The sequence below is a fragment of the Anarhichas minor genome, unplaced genomic scaffold (genome assembly GCF_050575085.1).
Source record: "Anarhichas minor isolate MPS153535 unplaced genomic scaffold, ASM5057508v1 ptg000003l, whole genome shotgun sequence".
In the NCBI taxonomy this organism is placed as follows: Eukaryota; Metazoa; Chordata; class Actinopteri; order Perciformes; family Anarhichadidae; genus Anarhichas; species Anarhichas minor.
The window spans coordinates 11,050,906-11,069,396 of NW_027466449.1; the positions used below are offsets into that span (position 1 = coordinate 11,050,906).

Consider the following 18,491-nt stretch of genomic DNA (forward strand, 5'->3'; position numbering starts at 1 on the left):
GGATCAACACAGTGCTTTCATTTCTTTTCCTGACTGTATAAACTTATGCAACATGTTTGTGTATAGATTTGTAATGCATCAAACAAAAATTGCCTTCTCAGTGAGCTGCCAGTTGCCCACTGTACATCTCAAAAGACCATGTCACCAAATGATCATAACAGTTTGGCATCAGAGGTCTAAAATTGCAGTTCTTCTTTGCTCCACTAGGGGCGGTGTGTTAGAGAGCTGGGGGTTTCCTCAGTGCAAAGATATTTTAATGTTGAAGTGATAGATGACTTCTCGGCAAATTGTTGAAAAGGCACCCAAACAAACTCGTTTTTTCCGCATAGAAACAACTATTCTGTATTTCAAGTGTTGTTTAACAGTGAAGTATACGTACAGACCAGTTAAACCGATGAAATTGAGTCTTTATCGATATAATTGCGGCATCAGCTAAAGACGAGGATCCACGGTGAGCGTGTTTTCTCAGTCACAGCTTTGCATCTTTGCTATGTACCTCACATAAACACTTCTGTTGCTACTTTTTTTTTTTCCTGCCTCTTAGCTTGAAAGCTTGTCTCATCGGGAGTTTGTGTGTCGTGCTAGCCACACGAACCGACTATTATTTAGCTTTTTCTAAAGCTAGCTAGCTAACACTGATAGGCGTCGTTCTCGCTGGTCGCTCAGCCCAGGGGAATCTGATGTTGTCGTTAGTATCAATGCTATTACATAATGTGGCAGTAAGCTGTTGATGTAGCTTAAAACCAGTCTATTTAGATAAAATACGCCTTTAACTCGCACACCTGTTACAAAGATTTGGGTGGCAGTAGTTGGATTTTTACAATGGGAGTCAGCAGAATTTACATTAGCATCGGATATTCTACCTTTGGTACCCTGGTTGGACTTTCGGCTTTCTTGGTCTGGAATATAGCATACAAACAGCCATGGACGGCGGCCATGGGAGGCCTGTCAGGTATGTTTACACACCTAACTTTTAGCCTTAATTGTAAAGGTACATGTCTCCGTGATCGTCTTATTCACATACCATTGGAGCATTTAACTCAGGCTGCCTAATCCTTTTTGCAAGGCCTGCACGGTCGCACATCACCATAATCATAATAACAAAGTGTTGGCTGTATTTACTCTAGTCCCTGACACGGTAACACATTATTTGCTGTCAGTATTTGTTTAAATGGATGTTTTTGTGTGTGTTAGCTAGCTCATATGTCACACTTGTGCATATGACCAGATTTGTAGCTCATCCTCTGCATCAATACTCTGACCGATATTGACTTTTTGAGACTTTTATTGACAATTTCAATTTTGTTTCCACGTGATGGGGATTTGTCAATATTTTCTGACATAAGCCTGTCTTAAAATAGGCCTACACTCAATACAAGTGTGTGTGTGTTTCAACTTGTCTTTCAACAGGAGTGTTGGCGCTCTGGTCTCTTGTCACACACATCATGTACCTGCAGGACTTCTGGCGCACTTGGCTCAAAGGCCTCAAGTTCTTCATCGCTGTTGGTGTGCTCTTCTCAGCCTTGGCAGTGGCCGCCTTCATCACCTTCCTAACGCTCGCCATCACACAGATGCAATGTAATGCTCTCTCTACTGTTCCTAGTTTATAATGAGTAACTTGTATGCAATAAGGATTATAGGATTGATTTCCTTATGCAAGTATTCATCACATGGCTTTTTCTGTCCCGCAGCTCCTACTGACCCGAGGAGCCTTTATCTCTCCTGTGTGTGGAGCTTCCTGACTCTCAAATGGTCCTTCCTCTTGGCCTTATACTCCTACAGATATCGCCAGGAGTTTGCAGACATCAGCATCCTCAGCGACTTCTAGTCAGTACTGATTTTATGGACCGCGATGGACTTTGAGAGGTTATAGGCAGCCAGCAGGAGCTGGTCAAAGAGCTTTTGTAACAAAGAGGAGGAAGCGCAGACATGGCTAGATTTAATAAGTCACCTGACTTTTACCATAAGGAGTTGCACTTGTTTTACTTGCTTAACAAGCTCTGTATTTGTATCTTCATCTGTTGTCCTACTTTTGATGATCCAAATATTATATTCCTGTTAGTAGTCTGACCTTCTGAAGACTGGAGCTGCTTTTGAGTTCATTGCTTGCGGCTTTGTATGGAGAGACATGCTGTGTTTTTAAGATTTTATCTTTGTGTTGTTGAATCTTAAAACCGCTAATACATATAAGGAAATCCCCACCGTGACAGGCTTTTAATCTAATGAATAACTGTGAAAATGAAAGTGAAAATACTCTTAAAGCTAAAATCCTCAGAACCAAAACTGAAACCTCCTACCTGAAGCCACTCTACTAATTGCTAGGTTGACCGTGTTTGCTGGAGTGCTTGAATGTTTGTACTCAAATGAGCTTTTTCATAGTTATCTTTGAACAACAGAATACTCCCATCAGTCACTGTCTTGGTGTCTGCAAAGGCAGTCTCTTAGCTCCCTTTATCGTCAATGTCCCAATTTGAGAAACCTTTTTTTTATTCAATCACTGATATGAATAGTTACTATTATTTAAAGCGTTTTAAAGAGGGTAGTTGATGTACTTTATTTCTCCCTTCTTATTCCACATTTACTTTTAGAAGAACTGAAGAAAAGGCTTTCCTGTGGAATTAGTTTTTTTCATCTTTTGTTCCACCATGGGGAGACTTGCTTTTCTTTTTTTTATCAAGAGTCCACTGGAGAATGATGACATTCCTCTTAAGAGAAAACCCAAATTAGTTTGATAAATATTGCACTTTAGTCTTTGATATCGATGCCATTGTTTTGCACACAGATCCTGATGCAATGGAAGTAATTATGTTTTACACAGTCATCTCTGTCTCACCATTTTAAATGTTTAAATACACAATTAGTGTGTAATTATTTTACAGTTGGCATGTTTTGTACAACTAGGCTTTGTAAGTGTGTTGCTCATGTCTACCTTCTACCATAAAACCATATTAAACGTATTTTTGTTGATGAATGTGAGGATGTTACATGTAAATAGAATCTCAACCCATTAAAGGTGCATTTATTGTTAATTACATTGTCGTCTCCTTGCTTTATACCACACCGATACAGCAGCACCTAACGAATCAACAATTTAAGGTGTTGCATTTCCTGAAGCTTTTCATTCTCTAAGCTCCACCCAGGAGGTATGCAGGGTCTTAAGCGTAGCTTGATAAGGTATCAAACAACTGGGCAATACACACATCTGAACCAAATGCCTGCAGACGTAGTGCTTCAACAATAAGGTACAGTGCAGTCTTCTTTTCAGACCTCTAACTTAATACAGAGCGATCAGCTCATTATGTGCTACTGTCATTTTGATTCCTTTATCAGTGACCTCATAAGAGGCTGCACATCTTTAAAAGAGGACCTCAGAGATTCAGCAGAACAACCTTTTACCAAATATATTTGATGATTGAGTAGTTGAAGCTCATGTGCAATGGATGCTCAACAGGTGTCTTTTTTTTGTTAAATGGTGAGGAATCTCATTGCAATTCTTGTCTTTAGTCAGTTATTTCTTCTTGAGCTTTAACCCTCATCCCTAAACTTATTTTTACAATGTAACAAGCACGTTTGAACAGAAAGCATAATTCATTTTAGGCAAAGTTATAGTTTTTGACCAAAATGCTTGAAAGTGCAGATATCATTTTGTATTTGTAGTTTTTCTCAAGTTATGGAATGCAGTAGAGTTATCCATTTTTTTTTCTACAGCAGGCAGACTGTAAGACTCATAGAGCGATCTTGTGCGTGTGCTATTATTGACCTAGTGTTGAGCTAATATTTTAGCAGTCTGTGGCCTAGTCCTTCACCCTTCAAGGTTAGATTAAGGCCTTGGACTTGAAATGTGCTTCCCAAATGTAAAACCGCAGAAGTGCAATCCTAAAGATGCCCTTGTGTCCACAACTGTATAAATATAAACCTCATACTTTGTTTTTGTTTACGTGTGAAAATTCAACTGTGTAAAGCATGTGCTGTTAAAGACAATATTGATGATGTTGCTACTTTGATTGATTAATGACTAATTTTAGTGAAGTATAATTCCTAACGTAATTCCTTAAATTGCACCTTGAGAACATAGTATAAGACAGAGTTTTCCAAGGTCTTAATACATTTCGATATGCTATAGCCATGCAACGGGACCGCCCACGTTACGTGATTGACCGGCCGGCATATAACCTCCCAGACTTTGACGGAGAGTTTGACAAGAAGAGTCGACGATTCCCTGTTGGAGAGAAAGTGAGGAAACTCTTCAGGTACAGAACTGCAATCTCTCCGCACACACAGTCAACATGAACTGCAGGTCTTCCCGTCACACAAACTCGAACTCTGAGAAGCTTTGTGTCTGTGATCAAACAGTGGAGAGCCGTGTAGCTATGATTCAATATAAAGTTTAGACATGTGTTATGGACTTTTTCAAAGTAACTACCTGAAAACGTGAGCTCTTCAAAGAGTTTCCCTTGTTTGTTTCTGTCAGATGCTCTGTGCTGAGACTGAAGGGCTTGTTGTTCAGACATCTGCCTGTACTGAGCTGGCTTCCCAAGTACAAAGTGAAAGAAAACCTGCTGTGTGATGTCATCAGCGGGGTCAGCGCTGGCACCATTCAGGTTCCCCAAGGTCAGTCGATGCTCTCCTCACTCTGATGCCTCTGTACTCTGTAATACCCACCGACTGAAGCTAGTTCCAGCATCGTTGGCTCCGGTATATAACATATCATTTGTATTTTTTTATACGTTGTCATGATTTATGTGTTATAAAACTGTTTCTGTTCTTTCCAGGCATGGCATTTGCCCTCCTGGCCAACCTCCCTCCTGTCAACGGTCTCTATTCCTCTTTCTTTCCCCTCATCCCGTATTTCTTCATGGGCACTGCTCACCAGATGGTCCCAGGTAAACCAGAGTGATTTATCTCCAGTGATTTCCTATAAGGACAGTGATAAGTTGCCAAGGGCTGCACCGCACTGTGCAGATCAGCTGTGCTCAGCCTGACTTTCCAGTTTGCAGTATAGCAAAGAAAATAGATGTGACACACTACTTTCCATAGGTACGTTTGCTGTCCTCAGCATTATGGTGGGGATCGTGTGTCTAAGGCTGGCCCCAGAGTCGGACTTCAGTCATTTCAATGCCACTCTTAATGCTACAATAGTGGACACAGACCTGATGAATGAGGTTCGCCTGGGAATATCTGGAACCCTGGCCTGTCTCACTGCAGTCATACAGGTACTCGGCACTAAAATCGGTCTTTCAAAGTGAAGCTTGAAAGACAGGTGAAGTACAGTTTAATCTAAAAGTTACACATTGGAAACTACTTGTGTCTGTGCAGATTGGCCTTGGCTTCATGCAGTTTGGATTTGTAGCCATCTATCTGTCCGAATCCTTCGTCAGAGGCTTCATGACTGCTGCTGGTCTGCAGATCCTCATCTCAGTCCTCAAGTACATCTTTGGCATCCAAGTGCCAGCTTATAGTGGTCCGCTGGCTGTTATATATGTCAGTGAGCCCCCATATTTTGGCCAAAGAACATCAGAAGACTTTAGTAGTTTGATTGTAATTAAAATATGTCATTTTATTCATTTCTCATAGACTCTCGTAGATATTGTACGTGGCCTTCGAGATACCAACATCGCATCGCTAGTATTTGCTCTGGTCAGCAGCATAGTTCTTATTGTGGTGAAGGAGCTGAGTGCACGCTACCGCCACACGCTTCCCTTCCCCATCCCTATGGAGATCATAATTGTAAGTTTATAGTTTGTCATTTCTCTGAGGACACAAAAGTGCACTTCTTTATTTTTTGTTTAATTTCATGAAGCTGCTATTTCTAGATGTTTGACAAATATACTATGTAAGGACGATAGTGGTGATTGATCCCTATCCCTGTGCTACACAGGTTGTGGTAGCCACAGCCATCTCAGGCCCTCTGCACCTTCCTGAGATCTATCACATGGACATAGTGGGAGAAATTCCTTTGGGGTAAAGCACACATCAGCATACCTAGAATCAATGGTTGCTTCATTAATTAAAATTACTCATTTTTTTACTGTTCAATTTAGATTTATATCTTGTCTCTATGTTCTAGTTTCCCAGCACCAATCCTGCCAACAGTGAGTCAGTGGGAAGACATGTTGAGCACAGCTTTCTCTCTGGCAATCGTGGGGTATGTAATCAACCTGGCCATGGGCAGGACATTGGCAGCCAAGCATGGCTACGACGTGGATCCCAACCAGGTACAAAAACTGCATATTTTTTACTAGATCAAAATGTGCATTTTATTAGATTTGTATTAACACAACATACATATTCTTGTGCAGGAAATGTTGGCTCTAGGCTGCAGCAATTTCCTGGGGTCCTTCTTTAAGATCCATGTGATCTGCTGTGCCCTGTCTGTAACCCTGGCTGTGGACAATGCTGGTGGAACATCACAGGTGAGTGTTGCGTTACCACTTCTGTAGCTGCAGAGGTGGAAGAAGTGCTCTGATCTTTTTAAGTAAAAGCAGTAACACCACAGTGGAGAAATACTCTTTACAGTCTTGCATTCAAAATAAAACTACAAAAGTACGAGCATCAAGTACTCATCATACAGAACGGTCCATTTCAGAATATTATATATTATATTATTGGATTTTAATTATTGATGCATTAATATGTACATTACTTTAGTGTTGAAGCTGGTAAATATGGGGCTTATTTTTACTATGTGTTCAGCTGGGTACCAGCCAGGTCTTATCTTTATCCATAATCATAAATCAACGTATTTGTTAATCATATTTTGTATTATTAGTCTAAAGTTGTCAAAAAAATGTAATAATATTCACCTCCAAAATGTAGTGCAGTGGAAGTATAAAGTACCATATCAAAGTACACGCACTTCAAAATTGTACTTAAGTACAGTTCTTGAGTAAATGTACTTAGTTACTTTCCGCCACGATTTTACTGTAATTATTGTCAAGTAATAATAGTATGGACTACAAGAAAATAATATCTCAAACTGCTAACTTCTGCACCCCTGTTGCTGCCCTCTCATAGTTCGCCAGTCTTTGTGTGATGCTGGTCGTAATGGTTACCATGCTTGCATTGGGGGCCTTCCTGAAACCGCTTCCAAAAGTAGGTGGACATAGGATTATGATACTTGAACAATTAGACAAAACATTTAAGTAGAAGTAAGAAAAAAATCCATTAGTGACCTATGCAACCTTGGTTTCGCCAGTCTGTGCTTGGAGCCTTGATTGCAGTGAACCTGAAGAACACTCTGCTACAGCTCTCTGATCCCTACTACTTATGGCAGAAGAGCAAACTGGACTGCGTAAGTCAAAGCCTTGGATGCAATATTGCAGCACAATGTGATGTCTTTTTTTTCCCCTCCATATTTTCTCTTAATGTTGTTCTTTCTCTTCCAGTGTGTGTGGGTTGTGTCATTCTTGGCCACATTCTTTCTCAGCTTGCCTTATGGAGTTGCTATCGGAGTGGGCTTTTCCATCCTGGTAGTGATATTCAAGACACAGTTGTGAGTAAATGCTCTGTTTTTTTTTTTAACCAGAATTACAAAAAAAGACAATGGAGCAGAGCGTGTTTATTAATGCTCATTTTAATCATGTGTTCCCCGTAGTCGTAATGGTTCGGCAATGGTCCAGATTATGGATACGGATATCTACAAAAACCCGAAGGTGTACAGTAAGGTATGAAAACTAAATATTTGTGTGTATTTATTGTTGTTACACATAATAAATGAATAATGGTGTCTAATCTTTTTTGTAATAACTCCACAGGTCATTTCAATAACCGGTGTGAAAATAGTGAACTATTGCTCACCTCTCTATTTTGCAAATGCTGAAATATTTCGCCAGAGGGTCATCAAAAAGGTACAGTTGAAAACACGACCTCTTTTGCTGTCACGCAAGGCTAGGCAGGCTTGAGTGAATGTGTTAATGTGGCTTAATAGGTGTTTACACAGGCATGTTTGTGTCTAGACCGGGCTGGACCCTGGCAAACTTATCCTGGCCAGGCGGAAGTTCTTAGAGAAAGAGCAGAAGGAGAAAGCGAAAGAAGAGAAGAAGGACAATGAGACACGAAGGAGGAAACCCAGCTCTTTGGTTGACATGAAGGCTCAGGTGGGATCAAGTATATATGATACATGACACACACGTGTTTGACCTAGCAGCTCGTATTTTCATGACCTCTTCTGTACACCTTTCTCTATGTATTTCCTCTCAATCTAGACCGTATCTCAGTTTGAACTGCAAAATGACTTTGATATGAACGATGGCACTGCCAACATACCTGAGCCTCCCACCAGCTATGTCAACTTCCGCGGTAGTGACATTGAGCCGGGCGAGCAGGCGCCTGAAGAGCCACCCAGTCCCACACTGGAGTCCCAGCCCATGCCCTTCCACACCCTCATCCTCGACTTGGCAGGGGTCTGCTTCATAGACCTAATGGGCATCAACGTATTGATAAAGGTTATATGCTTGTTTGCAATACCAAATTCACTTAAAACAATTGGTTCTATATTGAACCTTTTGAGTAATATTTTTGTACATTCAGTGTACAGTATGGCACCGCTAAAGGGTTCAATATAAAGCATTTTCACAAGGTTCATAAAAGAATAATTAAAATACCTTTAATGGTTCTTTACAACCATGAAAAGGTTCTTTTAGATGAAAGAATAGTTTCCACTGCAGTATACCTTGACACAGTGCTGTTGTTCTCCTCTCCAAGTCTCTCTGCAAGTCAAAGAACCCCTGAAACATGAAAGCTTATATTTTCTCTACAAATCTAATATTGAACCTTTTTGTCACAGAAGGTTCTTTGATTTGTGAGATTGAACCCTGCCGTCCCTTACTGAACCTTTTTATGAGAGAATGTTTAGGTATGGGTGTATACAATAGTATATTCCATTATGCCTCTTAACGGTCTTCTTTTCTCTATTTGCCACACAGATGAACTCGAGCTACGCGATGCTGGACATTAAACTCTACCTGGCTAATGTTCAAGGTAAAATCTCTGATGACTTCTGTGCATTTCACACCCGCTGGCATGGAAACAGAACCCTAGCCATTCATTGAGCATTACGTCTATAAGGTCTGTGAAGGACGAAATGAGTGTACAATCGTAAGTCAGAGATTTAATGTCTAAAACACTTGTCATAGGAAGCAAGGGACTTCCATTAGATAAAGATACAGCAGTTATTCGTTGTGATTTATCACATTTAAGCATCAGTCAATGCTCTTCTCTTGGCAAATAAAACAGCCATTTAATTTTCTCTTTAAATACAACTTGAGTGTTGTGTTGAAATCACTTGTTTCGCTCTACTTTAAGTCCTTGAGTGATGTTTGTTGTCTTGCCGCCTGCAGCCCAGGTGTATGAAGAACTGGAGGTCGGAGGAGCTTTTGATGCCGGCAATATTGGCCGCAGTAATCTCTTCCTCTCTGTCCACGATGCTGTTGTGTTTGCTCAGCAGACCTCTGGAGAGAGGCTAGTCTCCCCAAAGGTAGGCCCCCACTGTATAAAATAACCTTATCATACAAATCCTTTTCATAACATCACATACAAACACCTGCTGGTCAAAGGTTTTAAGGTTAGGGATATAGGGAGGGATTAAGAAGAGTAGAACAGCAAGATTTATTTTCTTAGTACCAAATCGTCTTTTTAGCACAGCTTTTGTTACCTTATCTGGTTCAACAAGGGTAAACAGAAATATCACACAGGCTTCTGTGACACAGCCGCAGCAAACAAAGTTGTAAGTTACGCCAAGGTCATGCTGCATATTGTATGCTGTGTGCCTGATTGTCTGCTCTTACTGCCTGATGTGCATAGGCAACGTTTTTAGCATCTGACTGGACATACTGTCATACAGCCAGTCTCAACTTACTCAGATACTCAGAATGACTTAAATGTGAAATAGTATAGTTCAATACAAACAGTAGTGTAACCTTCTCCTATGTAATAACTTTAATGGTGCTTAATTCGTAATTCAACGACAACCGTGCTGACAGAGCTAACAGTATGAACCTGGGGGGAACTGGATTGTGCGCTCCACTTACGCGACGCCGCTGTAGGTCGGGACGGCGTTATCAGCGGTTTCGCCACATGAGCACAGTGCAGATTGGCAATTAGCAAGCCAGTTGGGCACACACAGGGACTCACATGCACTAACATTCACTAACATGCACACGCGGCCGGACAGCAACTTAAACAAAGCACAGAGAAACTCAGACTACACACAGTGGGAGCGTGACTTCATTCTCTGCTCACTATCTTTACATAGCAAATAGTTGTTTGCTGCTATATTAATGCTCTGAATTTGGAATTCATCACTTTATAACTTTACAGTTACTTTAGCCAATGCATCGGGAGCAAAGCAATTTTAGTGTTTCCATTCATGCCTGTTTGACTTTAAATATGTGCATTTACTTTGTTTTCTGCAGGCAGAGAGAGCGAGACAGCAACTTGCCTTTAACATCAATGAGGAGAAGGATCTGGAGCAGGTATGCACTAGTTTGCTCATAATAGCTAAAAAATTACAGTTTAGCCAACCTACTTTTATTTCCCATCAAGCCATTACTGTAAATCTAAGAGTAGTTTTACTTCTACAGGAACTGTTTTGAGCACTGGTTGCTGCAGTGAAGATGAGGAGAAGAAACATGCGGAAGATACTATCAGTTCAATTTGTTGTTGCCAAAAATACTTCCTGTGCTTTGTCTTTTATCTCTTTGCAGACTATCAATTATCTTAATACAATGTTTTACTCTGTGGTTGGGCACAGTCCAGTCAGTACTTGACGCCACTGACAGGGGGTGGTACATACCAGCACAAGAGACGTGAAAGAGTAAACACTGAGCAGATAATGAAGCTCAGCGCCCCCCCCAAAATAACTGTGGAGTGAACCTGCTGACTGTGCAGTCATACAGAAGTGGTCCTGTAATTAACTGAAAGTGTGCATGGCCACAGCTGTGTTGTATAGCCAGCTGAGCAGTCTGGCTAAGTCCCCGTAGAGGCAAGACACTAAGAAAGGCTAAACACAAATGAAAGGAGGAATGCATCAGCAGTTTCATGACTTAGTTGTCCATCACTTACCATCAGGCAGAGTAAAGCCCCCACAAACAAAAACTCTCCTAATTGTTGCCAGTTGCATCAGTAGAGTGACTCTAACAAAGAGAAATAGCCTTGTGTTTGTGTAGCAGGTGCTTAAAGGCATGTGGTGTCTCGCCTCGCAGCGGGCTGACAGCACTGTTGGTATGCTTGTGATGCATGAATGGATATATGAAGCTATTAAGAAATCATCCTAAGGTATTCTGGCACACATCTGCTCCTCTGCTCTCCTTCTTCTCTGCAGCAAATTGGCACCACAAGTGATTACAAGGTTTCTATGGCCATCAGCTTTAATTTGGAGCTCTGGGGAAGTCTCTCATCACTTAATGTGTGTGTGTGTGTGTGTCTGTGTGTGTGTTTAATTTCATCAACTGCAGCTTCTCCTTCTCCTTCTTTTCTCCCTCATTGTTTTGAGACCGGCTGTCGAAGCCCTTTGCTGCTCGGGCCTGATTTAATTAATTAGAATTAGGGAAATATTCAGATTGAAACAGTTCGACCATGGTTTCTCACATGGTTATGAGCCATTATGCCACTCTGCCCTCTTTAAATGTTTGACTGTATAAGAAAAGAGAACTTGACTCTCACATACCATGTCTCAGTTATACATAAACATATGTGAATTCAATACTTCATACTAATTCTAACAGGTGTGTTCAAACTGGAAAACAAATGTCAAAAAGAATTATTCAAAACTGTCAATGCATTCTAAAAATTGATTTTTGAGTGTATTGTACACTATGTATAGTCCCACAATGCAATGCACAGAAGAAATAGAGGAGTTGCCCACAGCTGCAGAAGGTGGTTGTAGGACAGCTACAGAATAATATTGGACAAATAAGTATTACATGTTTGGGAAAACATTTAGCTTTGTCTTTCCAAAATTGCAGTATTGCATATAAATTAAGGCACACGTATTGTATGCCGTTATGCATTTCCTTGTAAACTAACTGCAAAAGTATACCAAGACGTGTAGTATATACAGTACATAGTGTACACAATGAGGAGGCCTGTGTAGTATGGAAGTGGGACACTGCCTCTATCCTATTCTTTCAGAGATTACAGTGCTGGATCAGTCAGGATAAAGCCCCTTTGCAGTTATGGGGTTGCAGTGCCTTGCTCAAGGGGCACTGTTTTTATTTACCACCCTTTAGTTCAGCTGCAGAGATGATGCATTTTAGTAGGCCAACCCAGAAGTTAGCATCGACCTGGTTTCCTCGACAAAAAGCCAATGGGATTCATCCATTGGATTTTGGATTATTGCAGAAAATATGCTCTGTGGCAAACATTTACATATGTTTATGATACTTACAAGTTTTGTTCAGCAAAATTATCTTCACATAAACAGCTCGCGTATAAATATACTTCAACACGGTCACATTACTTCATCGTCATCACCACTAAGCTTAAGGTGCAGTAGTGATAACCGTGATGAAGTTTAGTCTCAGTTAGCCACTTTTTAGCAACCGCCTTTTTTAAGACGTTAATGCTTTAAATGACACAGAGGGGTATGATAAAATCTCTGGTTAACCACAGACCTTATTTCGGTCATCTAACCAAAAGCCCAATAAAAATAACCATTGACTTCAAGACAAAGGAACGGGAATGCTAACTCATTTTCGGGTTTTAAGAATCATTAATTCAGCGCTCTGTTACCAGAGGATTGACGGTCAACCCTGCTTTACTGCTATTTTTTCACTCTCTGCCATCACATTTAAAGTTGTGGTGTATCGTTTTTATAATGCGTTTCTTTTATCTAAATGTAGGCAACTATAGGCCTTTTAATTTGACCTTCCTGATATTGTGCCATGTAATTACCCCTTATCGGTGAAGCTATAGCCAAAAAAACAACAAACTCCCCTTTCTGGAGGTCAAATGATGATTACACTGAATTATGAAATGCTTCTAGCTAAAACCTTTTTCAAATGAGATGCTATTATAATGGACTAGCTTCTCAATCCCTGTAATTGCAAGTTCACATAAAAATTAATTTTACACCTCTTGCACATTCATTGACCATGATGGTTTAATTAACAAGGTCCCTTTTTAGGAATTTGAGTTGTAGAGATACATTTGTTTACACGCCCAGTGGTTTCATACTATTCAGACTAATTGCATGGTGTCAGAGGGTATCTGCTCGTTGAGTCATGGGACCTTGTCATTGAGAGCTTGCCTGATTTTATGAAGAGCTGTCCCTGAGAAGAATATTCAGCTCTGACCTTTCACAATCAAGATTTCATTTTAATAAAGAGCCAGGAAGCAATTGTTATCAAAAGATTGTTGCATAAATGGACTGTGGGCTTGTATGGGAGAGAAAATGAGAATGACAGAGCAACCAAAAACCGTTTCTGGTGATTGAAATAGAGTCTGTTTGACATTGATCAAGCGATAGCAGTTGGTGCTTTGCATATGCATTTTCTAGACTTATGTTTGGGGATCTATTTCGCTGAATTAACAAGCCAGTTTGCAGCCAGGGAATCATAAATCTTGATTGTGCAATATCAGCAAATTGTGTTTGGACAGGGGTTGTTTACGAAGTTGCTGAGGGCAAATCTGACCACTGATAGCTGGTATTAATTAATGTATGCACTGTCTCATTCCAGTTGTTCAACAGCAATTAAATACACCAACAATCTCTGGTGATTAATTAAGGCATACAATGATTGAGTCTGCGTCTCTGACTCTATGCATAATTATTTATAGTTAAATGAAGCCACAACCCCATGTCTGATGGAAAATGCTGCAACCTGCTTGGCCAATTTTTGTTTTTCTCTTTTTTGCAACCTCTAGATGTAATGAGTTATTTCATTTCATGGTAATATCAAAATGAAGTCACTGTGTTGATCATTTCTAAAGATACTGACCTTTATGGAATGATAAAAACTACAAACAAAATGTGAAATTGCTGCTGCCGCAAAACACCAAGATGTACTTCTATATTTTTAATATGTTTGTTTTGTGGGAAGGGAAGAAAGGAATTCATTTGAATTCCATTAACAGTATCATGAAAACCAAAGCTGGCATTAGAAGATAACGGTTTAGAAAGATAAACAAATTTGACTTTCCTTCAGAACATGCCATCGAGACAAAGAGAGATTTGCAGCTATGGTGTTGGACAGATAGTGTCATCAGTGAGGTGTTTTGTCATCCCATCAACTCATTAAACCGAGCGGCAGGTATTGTTTGCTCTCCTGTCTTCTTATTAGATGAAAACTGCAGCGTGATGACTGCAGATACTAGCTCCTTACTGAGCCGTTCAGTATCAGCGGGGAAATTAGACAAGACAACGCAAAAACAACGCAGTGTGGTGCAACGCTGAGGGAACTCATTAGAACACTGCAGCATAAGAGGAAGCCGCATGATGCTTTGCAACTTGTCATCAGGGGTGTTGTGAGTGTTATTACACAATCATGATTTGATAGCTTGTGCACAATTACTTCATTAATTTTAAGAATGTTGCCTGATAAACTCGGGAGCCAAGAAGGACATAAAAGAGGGCAAGCTTTGATGCAATACGGTGAACCAGAGCTCATGATCTGCTGTCGTATATTCATGTATAGAACGATCTGTCTTTGAATTATTTAACAAGGTCTTCATCGACATTGACAGGATGCCAATAAAGCTGTGAATGTACGGTTATAATCACAGCAACCCTGTATTTTAACATGTTTTTGTAGGAGACAGGGTTGTTTGAAGAGATGATTGGACACATGCACAGTGCTGCTTTGAAAGTCTACAAGAACCATCAGTTTACTGCTTGACATACTATAAAAGTCAGGTTTGAAGAATTGAACTGTCAGGAGTGTGGCTCAGGTGATACTTGAAGGAGACTTCAGAGACAAAGTCCGGCTGTGTCCGAGTGTCAACAAATGTCTGTCAGGCAAAGCAGGCTGAGGCCATTAACCACGCAAGCATTAGTAAAATTGCCCCGTGCTTCAACTATACCAGGATCATTAACACAACCATTTGCAAATTAGCTTTCCAGCGAGCTCTACATGGAAACTCTCCACACGGTTCTCCAAATGATACTCATTAATTTCAAAACGCAAAGCTTACAAACGGAAAATACATTGGACACCTCTTACAGTGATCACTTCTGGTTCTGGGGATGATCATTATAACCGGTTTTCTTCTTCTTTTTCTTTATTTCTAATGCAGATAACCATCTCATTGACGTTATATATATTTTATTACATGCATACAAAACGCTATTTACTGAATGTTATTAATACAATACAGTTGTTTCAAACAGAGCTTCAAATTACCGTACAAATTCAATTCCTGTACTCTGTCAAATAATAGGGTACCGTATATAAAGTATATAAAATACATGCATTTCCATATAGTGCATTTGTATAATTTCAACAGGGCTGAAAATAAACTGTAGGCCATCAATGCCTAATATAAAAATAAAATGTATCCTACATAGCCATTTCCACTGTCAGGGAGAAAGAGAAAGAAGAAATGGTGGGTTTGAATTGCAGTATTTCTCACTAAAAGTGTGGTTCAGACCAGTTTGATTTGCTCTCTCATTGTCTCGTGTCCCATGGGTACTTCTGTCTGCAGAGCACCTGTCTGAAGCTCAGAGGAGTAACCTCTGCTTTTATCTCAATAAACAGGCAAGCCAGGCAGCCATTATCCAAAGCCCTTCACTGCTTTTGTTTACCTCTCTATCATGACTTCACTTTCATGCAGACAAATTCAACCCTGATGGTGATTTATTAACTATTAAATTGGAGCTAAATCAAACTCATCAATTGTATGCATGAAGATTGACACGAAGAATATTGCCTGCACTATAAACGGTGTGTGATGATATTACAAAACATGAATATATTTCCGTCTTTAAATGCTTAAAACTTCAACACAATGTGCTTGATGCCATGCAGCAGAAACCGGCAACTTTTTTTGCGTTGGAAGAGGGAAATTTGCAATTCAAATGTCTTTTCGTTGCACATCTACATGCACACAAGTACCCAAGACATTCCACTCACAGCTTTGGCCTTTAAACATGTTTAGGCTGATGAAGCATTTTCCCGTTACAGTGACAGCAGCACTGCTTGGTGATTCATTGTGCCTTGCTCTTTTTCAGCAGCTGTCTAACTGCACCACGTTATGACCATCTACTCACCTCTCTCTTGCATTTAACAGCCACAAATCTTCATGCTGTAACCGTCCACAGCTGCTCTTATAGGTAAAGCAATAAAAAAACAATATCCATTATATGTCAGTTTGGAAAATATGTTTGTGTTTGAGTAAAAAATGTTACTCACTGAATATATTCCAGCAGTTGGGCTTTTATAGCAGAAATTATCTTCTCATATATAACGCTCTGAAGTGGGGCTACATTTTGTGGAGGGAAAAATCAGCATGATTATATTCACAGGGGGCCCGAAACCTCTAACCTCAAGATATGTGAATGAAAATGAGTTCTATACCTACGATGCCTATGAAGTCTGGGGCAAACACATTTTTGCATGCAGTATAAATTTGTTACTTCTCTTGTGCAGCCAATCAGCCCAATTGTATTCATGAGTGATGATCAAAGTCTCCATAGTAGCCATTTCACATATTCAGACCATGTTTTTTAAAGTCAATATCATTGTATAAAATTACCCTGTTCTGACTTTTAGGATAATCATAGCCACGTGCAACTTTACAACCACAAATAGAAACCTAGGGTTCCCAAGTTCTCGCCATCCAATCGTCGAAAAATGCAATTCTTGTAGATATCTTTAAATGTCAAGTTTTTGATATTAAAATCACAGTATGACTTTTTTTTGGTGTTCCTCAATGTCTTTGTGACTAAATTTGGTATTTTGGAGGGATTTTTTAAATCAATTTTCTCGTGTTCAAAAATGGTTAAATATTGCACTGAATCTGTGTAACAAATGGTATCATACGTTTGTGCAGCAACAACTTATGAGACGTAAATGAGCAGGGGAATGGCCATCAAATACCTATTTGTATAATATTCTAAGCCCTTATACTTTCAACATTTGAATAGACACCTGAGCAAAGCAGTGTTTATTAGAGATGCAAAACTAGAAATGTTTTTACACACAGTGCTGAACTGCTTCTCAAATTATGCTTCAGGTTCCCAGATGATGTATACCACTTCATATACTGTTGACCAGCTATTGCCCCCTAAAGAGCCCCTGCTCCCCCTAAAAAAGACAAAAATGTGTCTATGTTAAAGAGGAGTGAAGTAGAAGAGGTAAAAACTGCTCATAAGTAGAGTTACAATATATTCATGACTAATTTCACAAATTCTGTTGATTGTCTGCCATAATGACCCGTTGTGACCACAGGATGGCACTGTGGCTTTATCTGTAAACCCACAGAGCCGCTCTCCTCTGATCAGCAGTGAAAACTTTGAAGAAGACTCAGATTCCCCCCAAGGTAACCATGAAAGACAAAGTTGTGAGAGCTGGAGCTGAGGCGATTATTTAAAAAAAAAAAAAAAAAAAAAAAAGAAAGTATGACTGTAAAAGAGCTGGTGTTGTGATCTTGTTTCCTGTGATCCATATATATTGAGCAAAAGGGAGAGTGATGGCTGAGCGGGGACTGCAGCACCTCAGTGGCCCTGCAGATGAATGAAGATGCAAATGGTGGGAGGGGGAACTTAAAGCCTTCAGTGACACTAAGCACACCCCAGAGGCCCCGGTGCAGAACGCTCAGCCTCAGCACATCAAGGACACAGCCTCTCTGAGCGTCCTCTTTGCACGCATCGCATCCGTCCATCTACGTTTTCATCCAGACAAACACTTGACTCCTTATGCTGAGCTGAGCCAACGACAAGAGACAGATGTGCCCTCCTCAGACAATCCAATGTGATAAGCGGCTGTGCTGCTCCACAAAAAACTCAAAAGAAACCATCTGACGAAAAAAAAAGAAAAACTATTTTACATGAGAATGGATATGCCTGGAAACCGTACCCTCACACGTTGCCTTCGCCTTGGCTGTAAATGTCATTTTCATGTCAGATTCTTTCTCTATTCATCCATGACGCCTGTGATTGCTTCATCCCTTTGCATGAGAATGGCTTGAAATGAACGTCGGCCTATTCTGGTGCTCATTTTCAGTGCCCTCTGAATGAAATGCATCGTAAAGGGCCGGGAAGCAGACAATCACATGATCAGGCTCCACTCTATAGAAAATGAAATTGTGCACTGTACTGAATGTTTCTAAAGTTATTCAGTGTGCCTCAACAGGCTCGAGGTGTTTTATAGTTTTCTTTATCCACTAAGAGCAGCTCCCTGGTGGGACCTTGGCTATGCTAAGGAGTGCCACAACCATGATGTAGGCCCCAAGTGGCATGTTGTTTCTGTGAGTCATTCAGGCATACGGTACTCTGGCTTTCCTCTCCACTGGTTACAGAAATACAGGTGAGCCCACAGCAGGTGAACCTGTCATAG

At 40.3% G+C, this 18,491-nt stretch overlaps 2 protein-coding genes across 2 annotated transcripts; both read left to right on the forward strand.

The window, feature by feature from the left end:
* The first annotated feature begins 508 nt into the window (after positions 1-508).
* slc48a1a (solute carrier family 48 member 1a) lies at positions 509-3,029 on the forward strand. The gene is made up of 3 exons (XM_076097655.1): positions 509-952; positions 1,411-1,578; positions 1,692-3,029. Exons 1-3 carry the CDS (start codon positions 823-825, stop codon positions 1,826-1,828), a joined length of 435 nt encoding a protein of 144 aa, XP_075953770.1. The 5' UTR covers positions 509-822; the 3' UTR covers positions 1,829-3,029.
* Positions 3,030-4,125: 1,096 nt separating this feature from the next.
* LOC142960613 (solute carrier family 26 member 9-like) lies at positions 4,126-18,491 on the forward strand. Its single transcript, XM_076102542.1, has 21 exons — positions 4,126-4,250; positions 4,472-4,611; positions 4,773-4,883; positions 5,038-5,213; positions 5,317-5,481; positions 5,575-5,727; positions 5,879-5,961; positions 6,068-6,215; positions 6,300-6,413; positions 7,015-7,092; positions 7,196-7,291; positions 7,386-7,492; positions 7,595-7,664; positions 7,755-7,847; positions 7,956-8,096; positions 8,205-8,444; positions 8,925-8,979; positions 9,339-9,475; positions 10,413-10,472; positions 17,385-17,475; positions 18,454-18,491. The coding sequence occupies exons 1-21, from the start codon at positions 4,126-4,128 to the stop codon at positions 18,489-18,491; spliced, it is 2,421 nt and encodes an 806-aa protein (XP_075958657.1).

Coding starts and splice junctions, on each gene's coding strand:
- slc48a1a (XM_076097655.1), top strand. CDS start 823: ATGGGAGTCAGCAGAATTTACATTAGCATCGGATATTCTACCTTTGGT. Junction 953..1,410: donor GGCCATGGGAGGCCTGTCAG/GTATGTTTACAC, acceptor GTCTTTCAACAG/GAGTGTTGGCGCTCTGGTCT. Junction 1,579..1,691: donor CGCCATCACACAGATGCAAT/GTAATGCTCTCT, acceptor TCTGTCCCGCAG/CTCCTACTGACCCGAGGAGC.
- LOC142960613 (XM_076102542.1), top strand. CDS start 4,126: ATGCAACGGGACCGCCCACGTTACGTGATTGACCGGCCGGCATATAAC. Junction 5,482..5,574: donor GTCCGCTGGCTGTTATATAT/GTCAGTGAGCCC, acceptor CATTTCTCATAG/ACTCTCGTAGATATTGTACG. Junction 8,980..9,338: donor CTACCTGGCTAATGTTCAAG/GTAAAATCTCTG, acceptor TGCCGCCTGCAG/CCCAGGTGTATGAAGAACTG.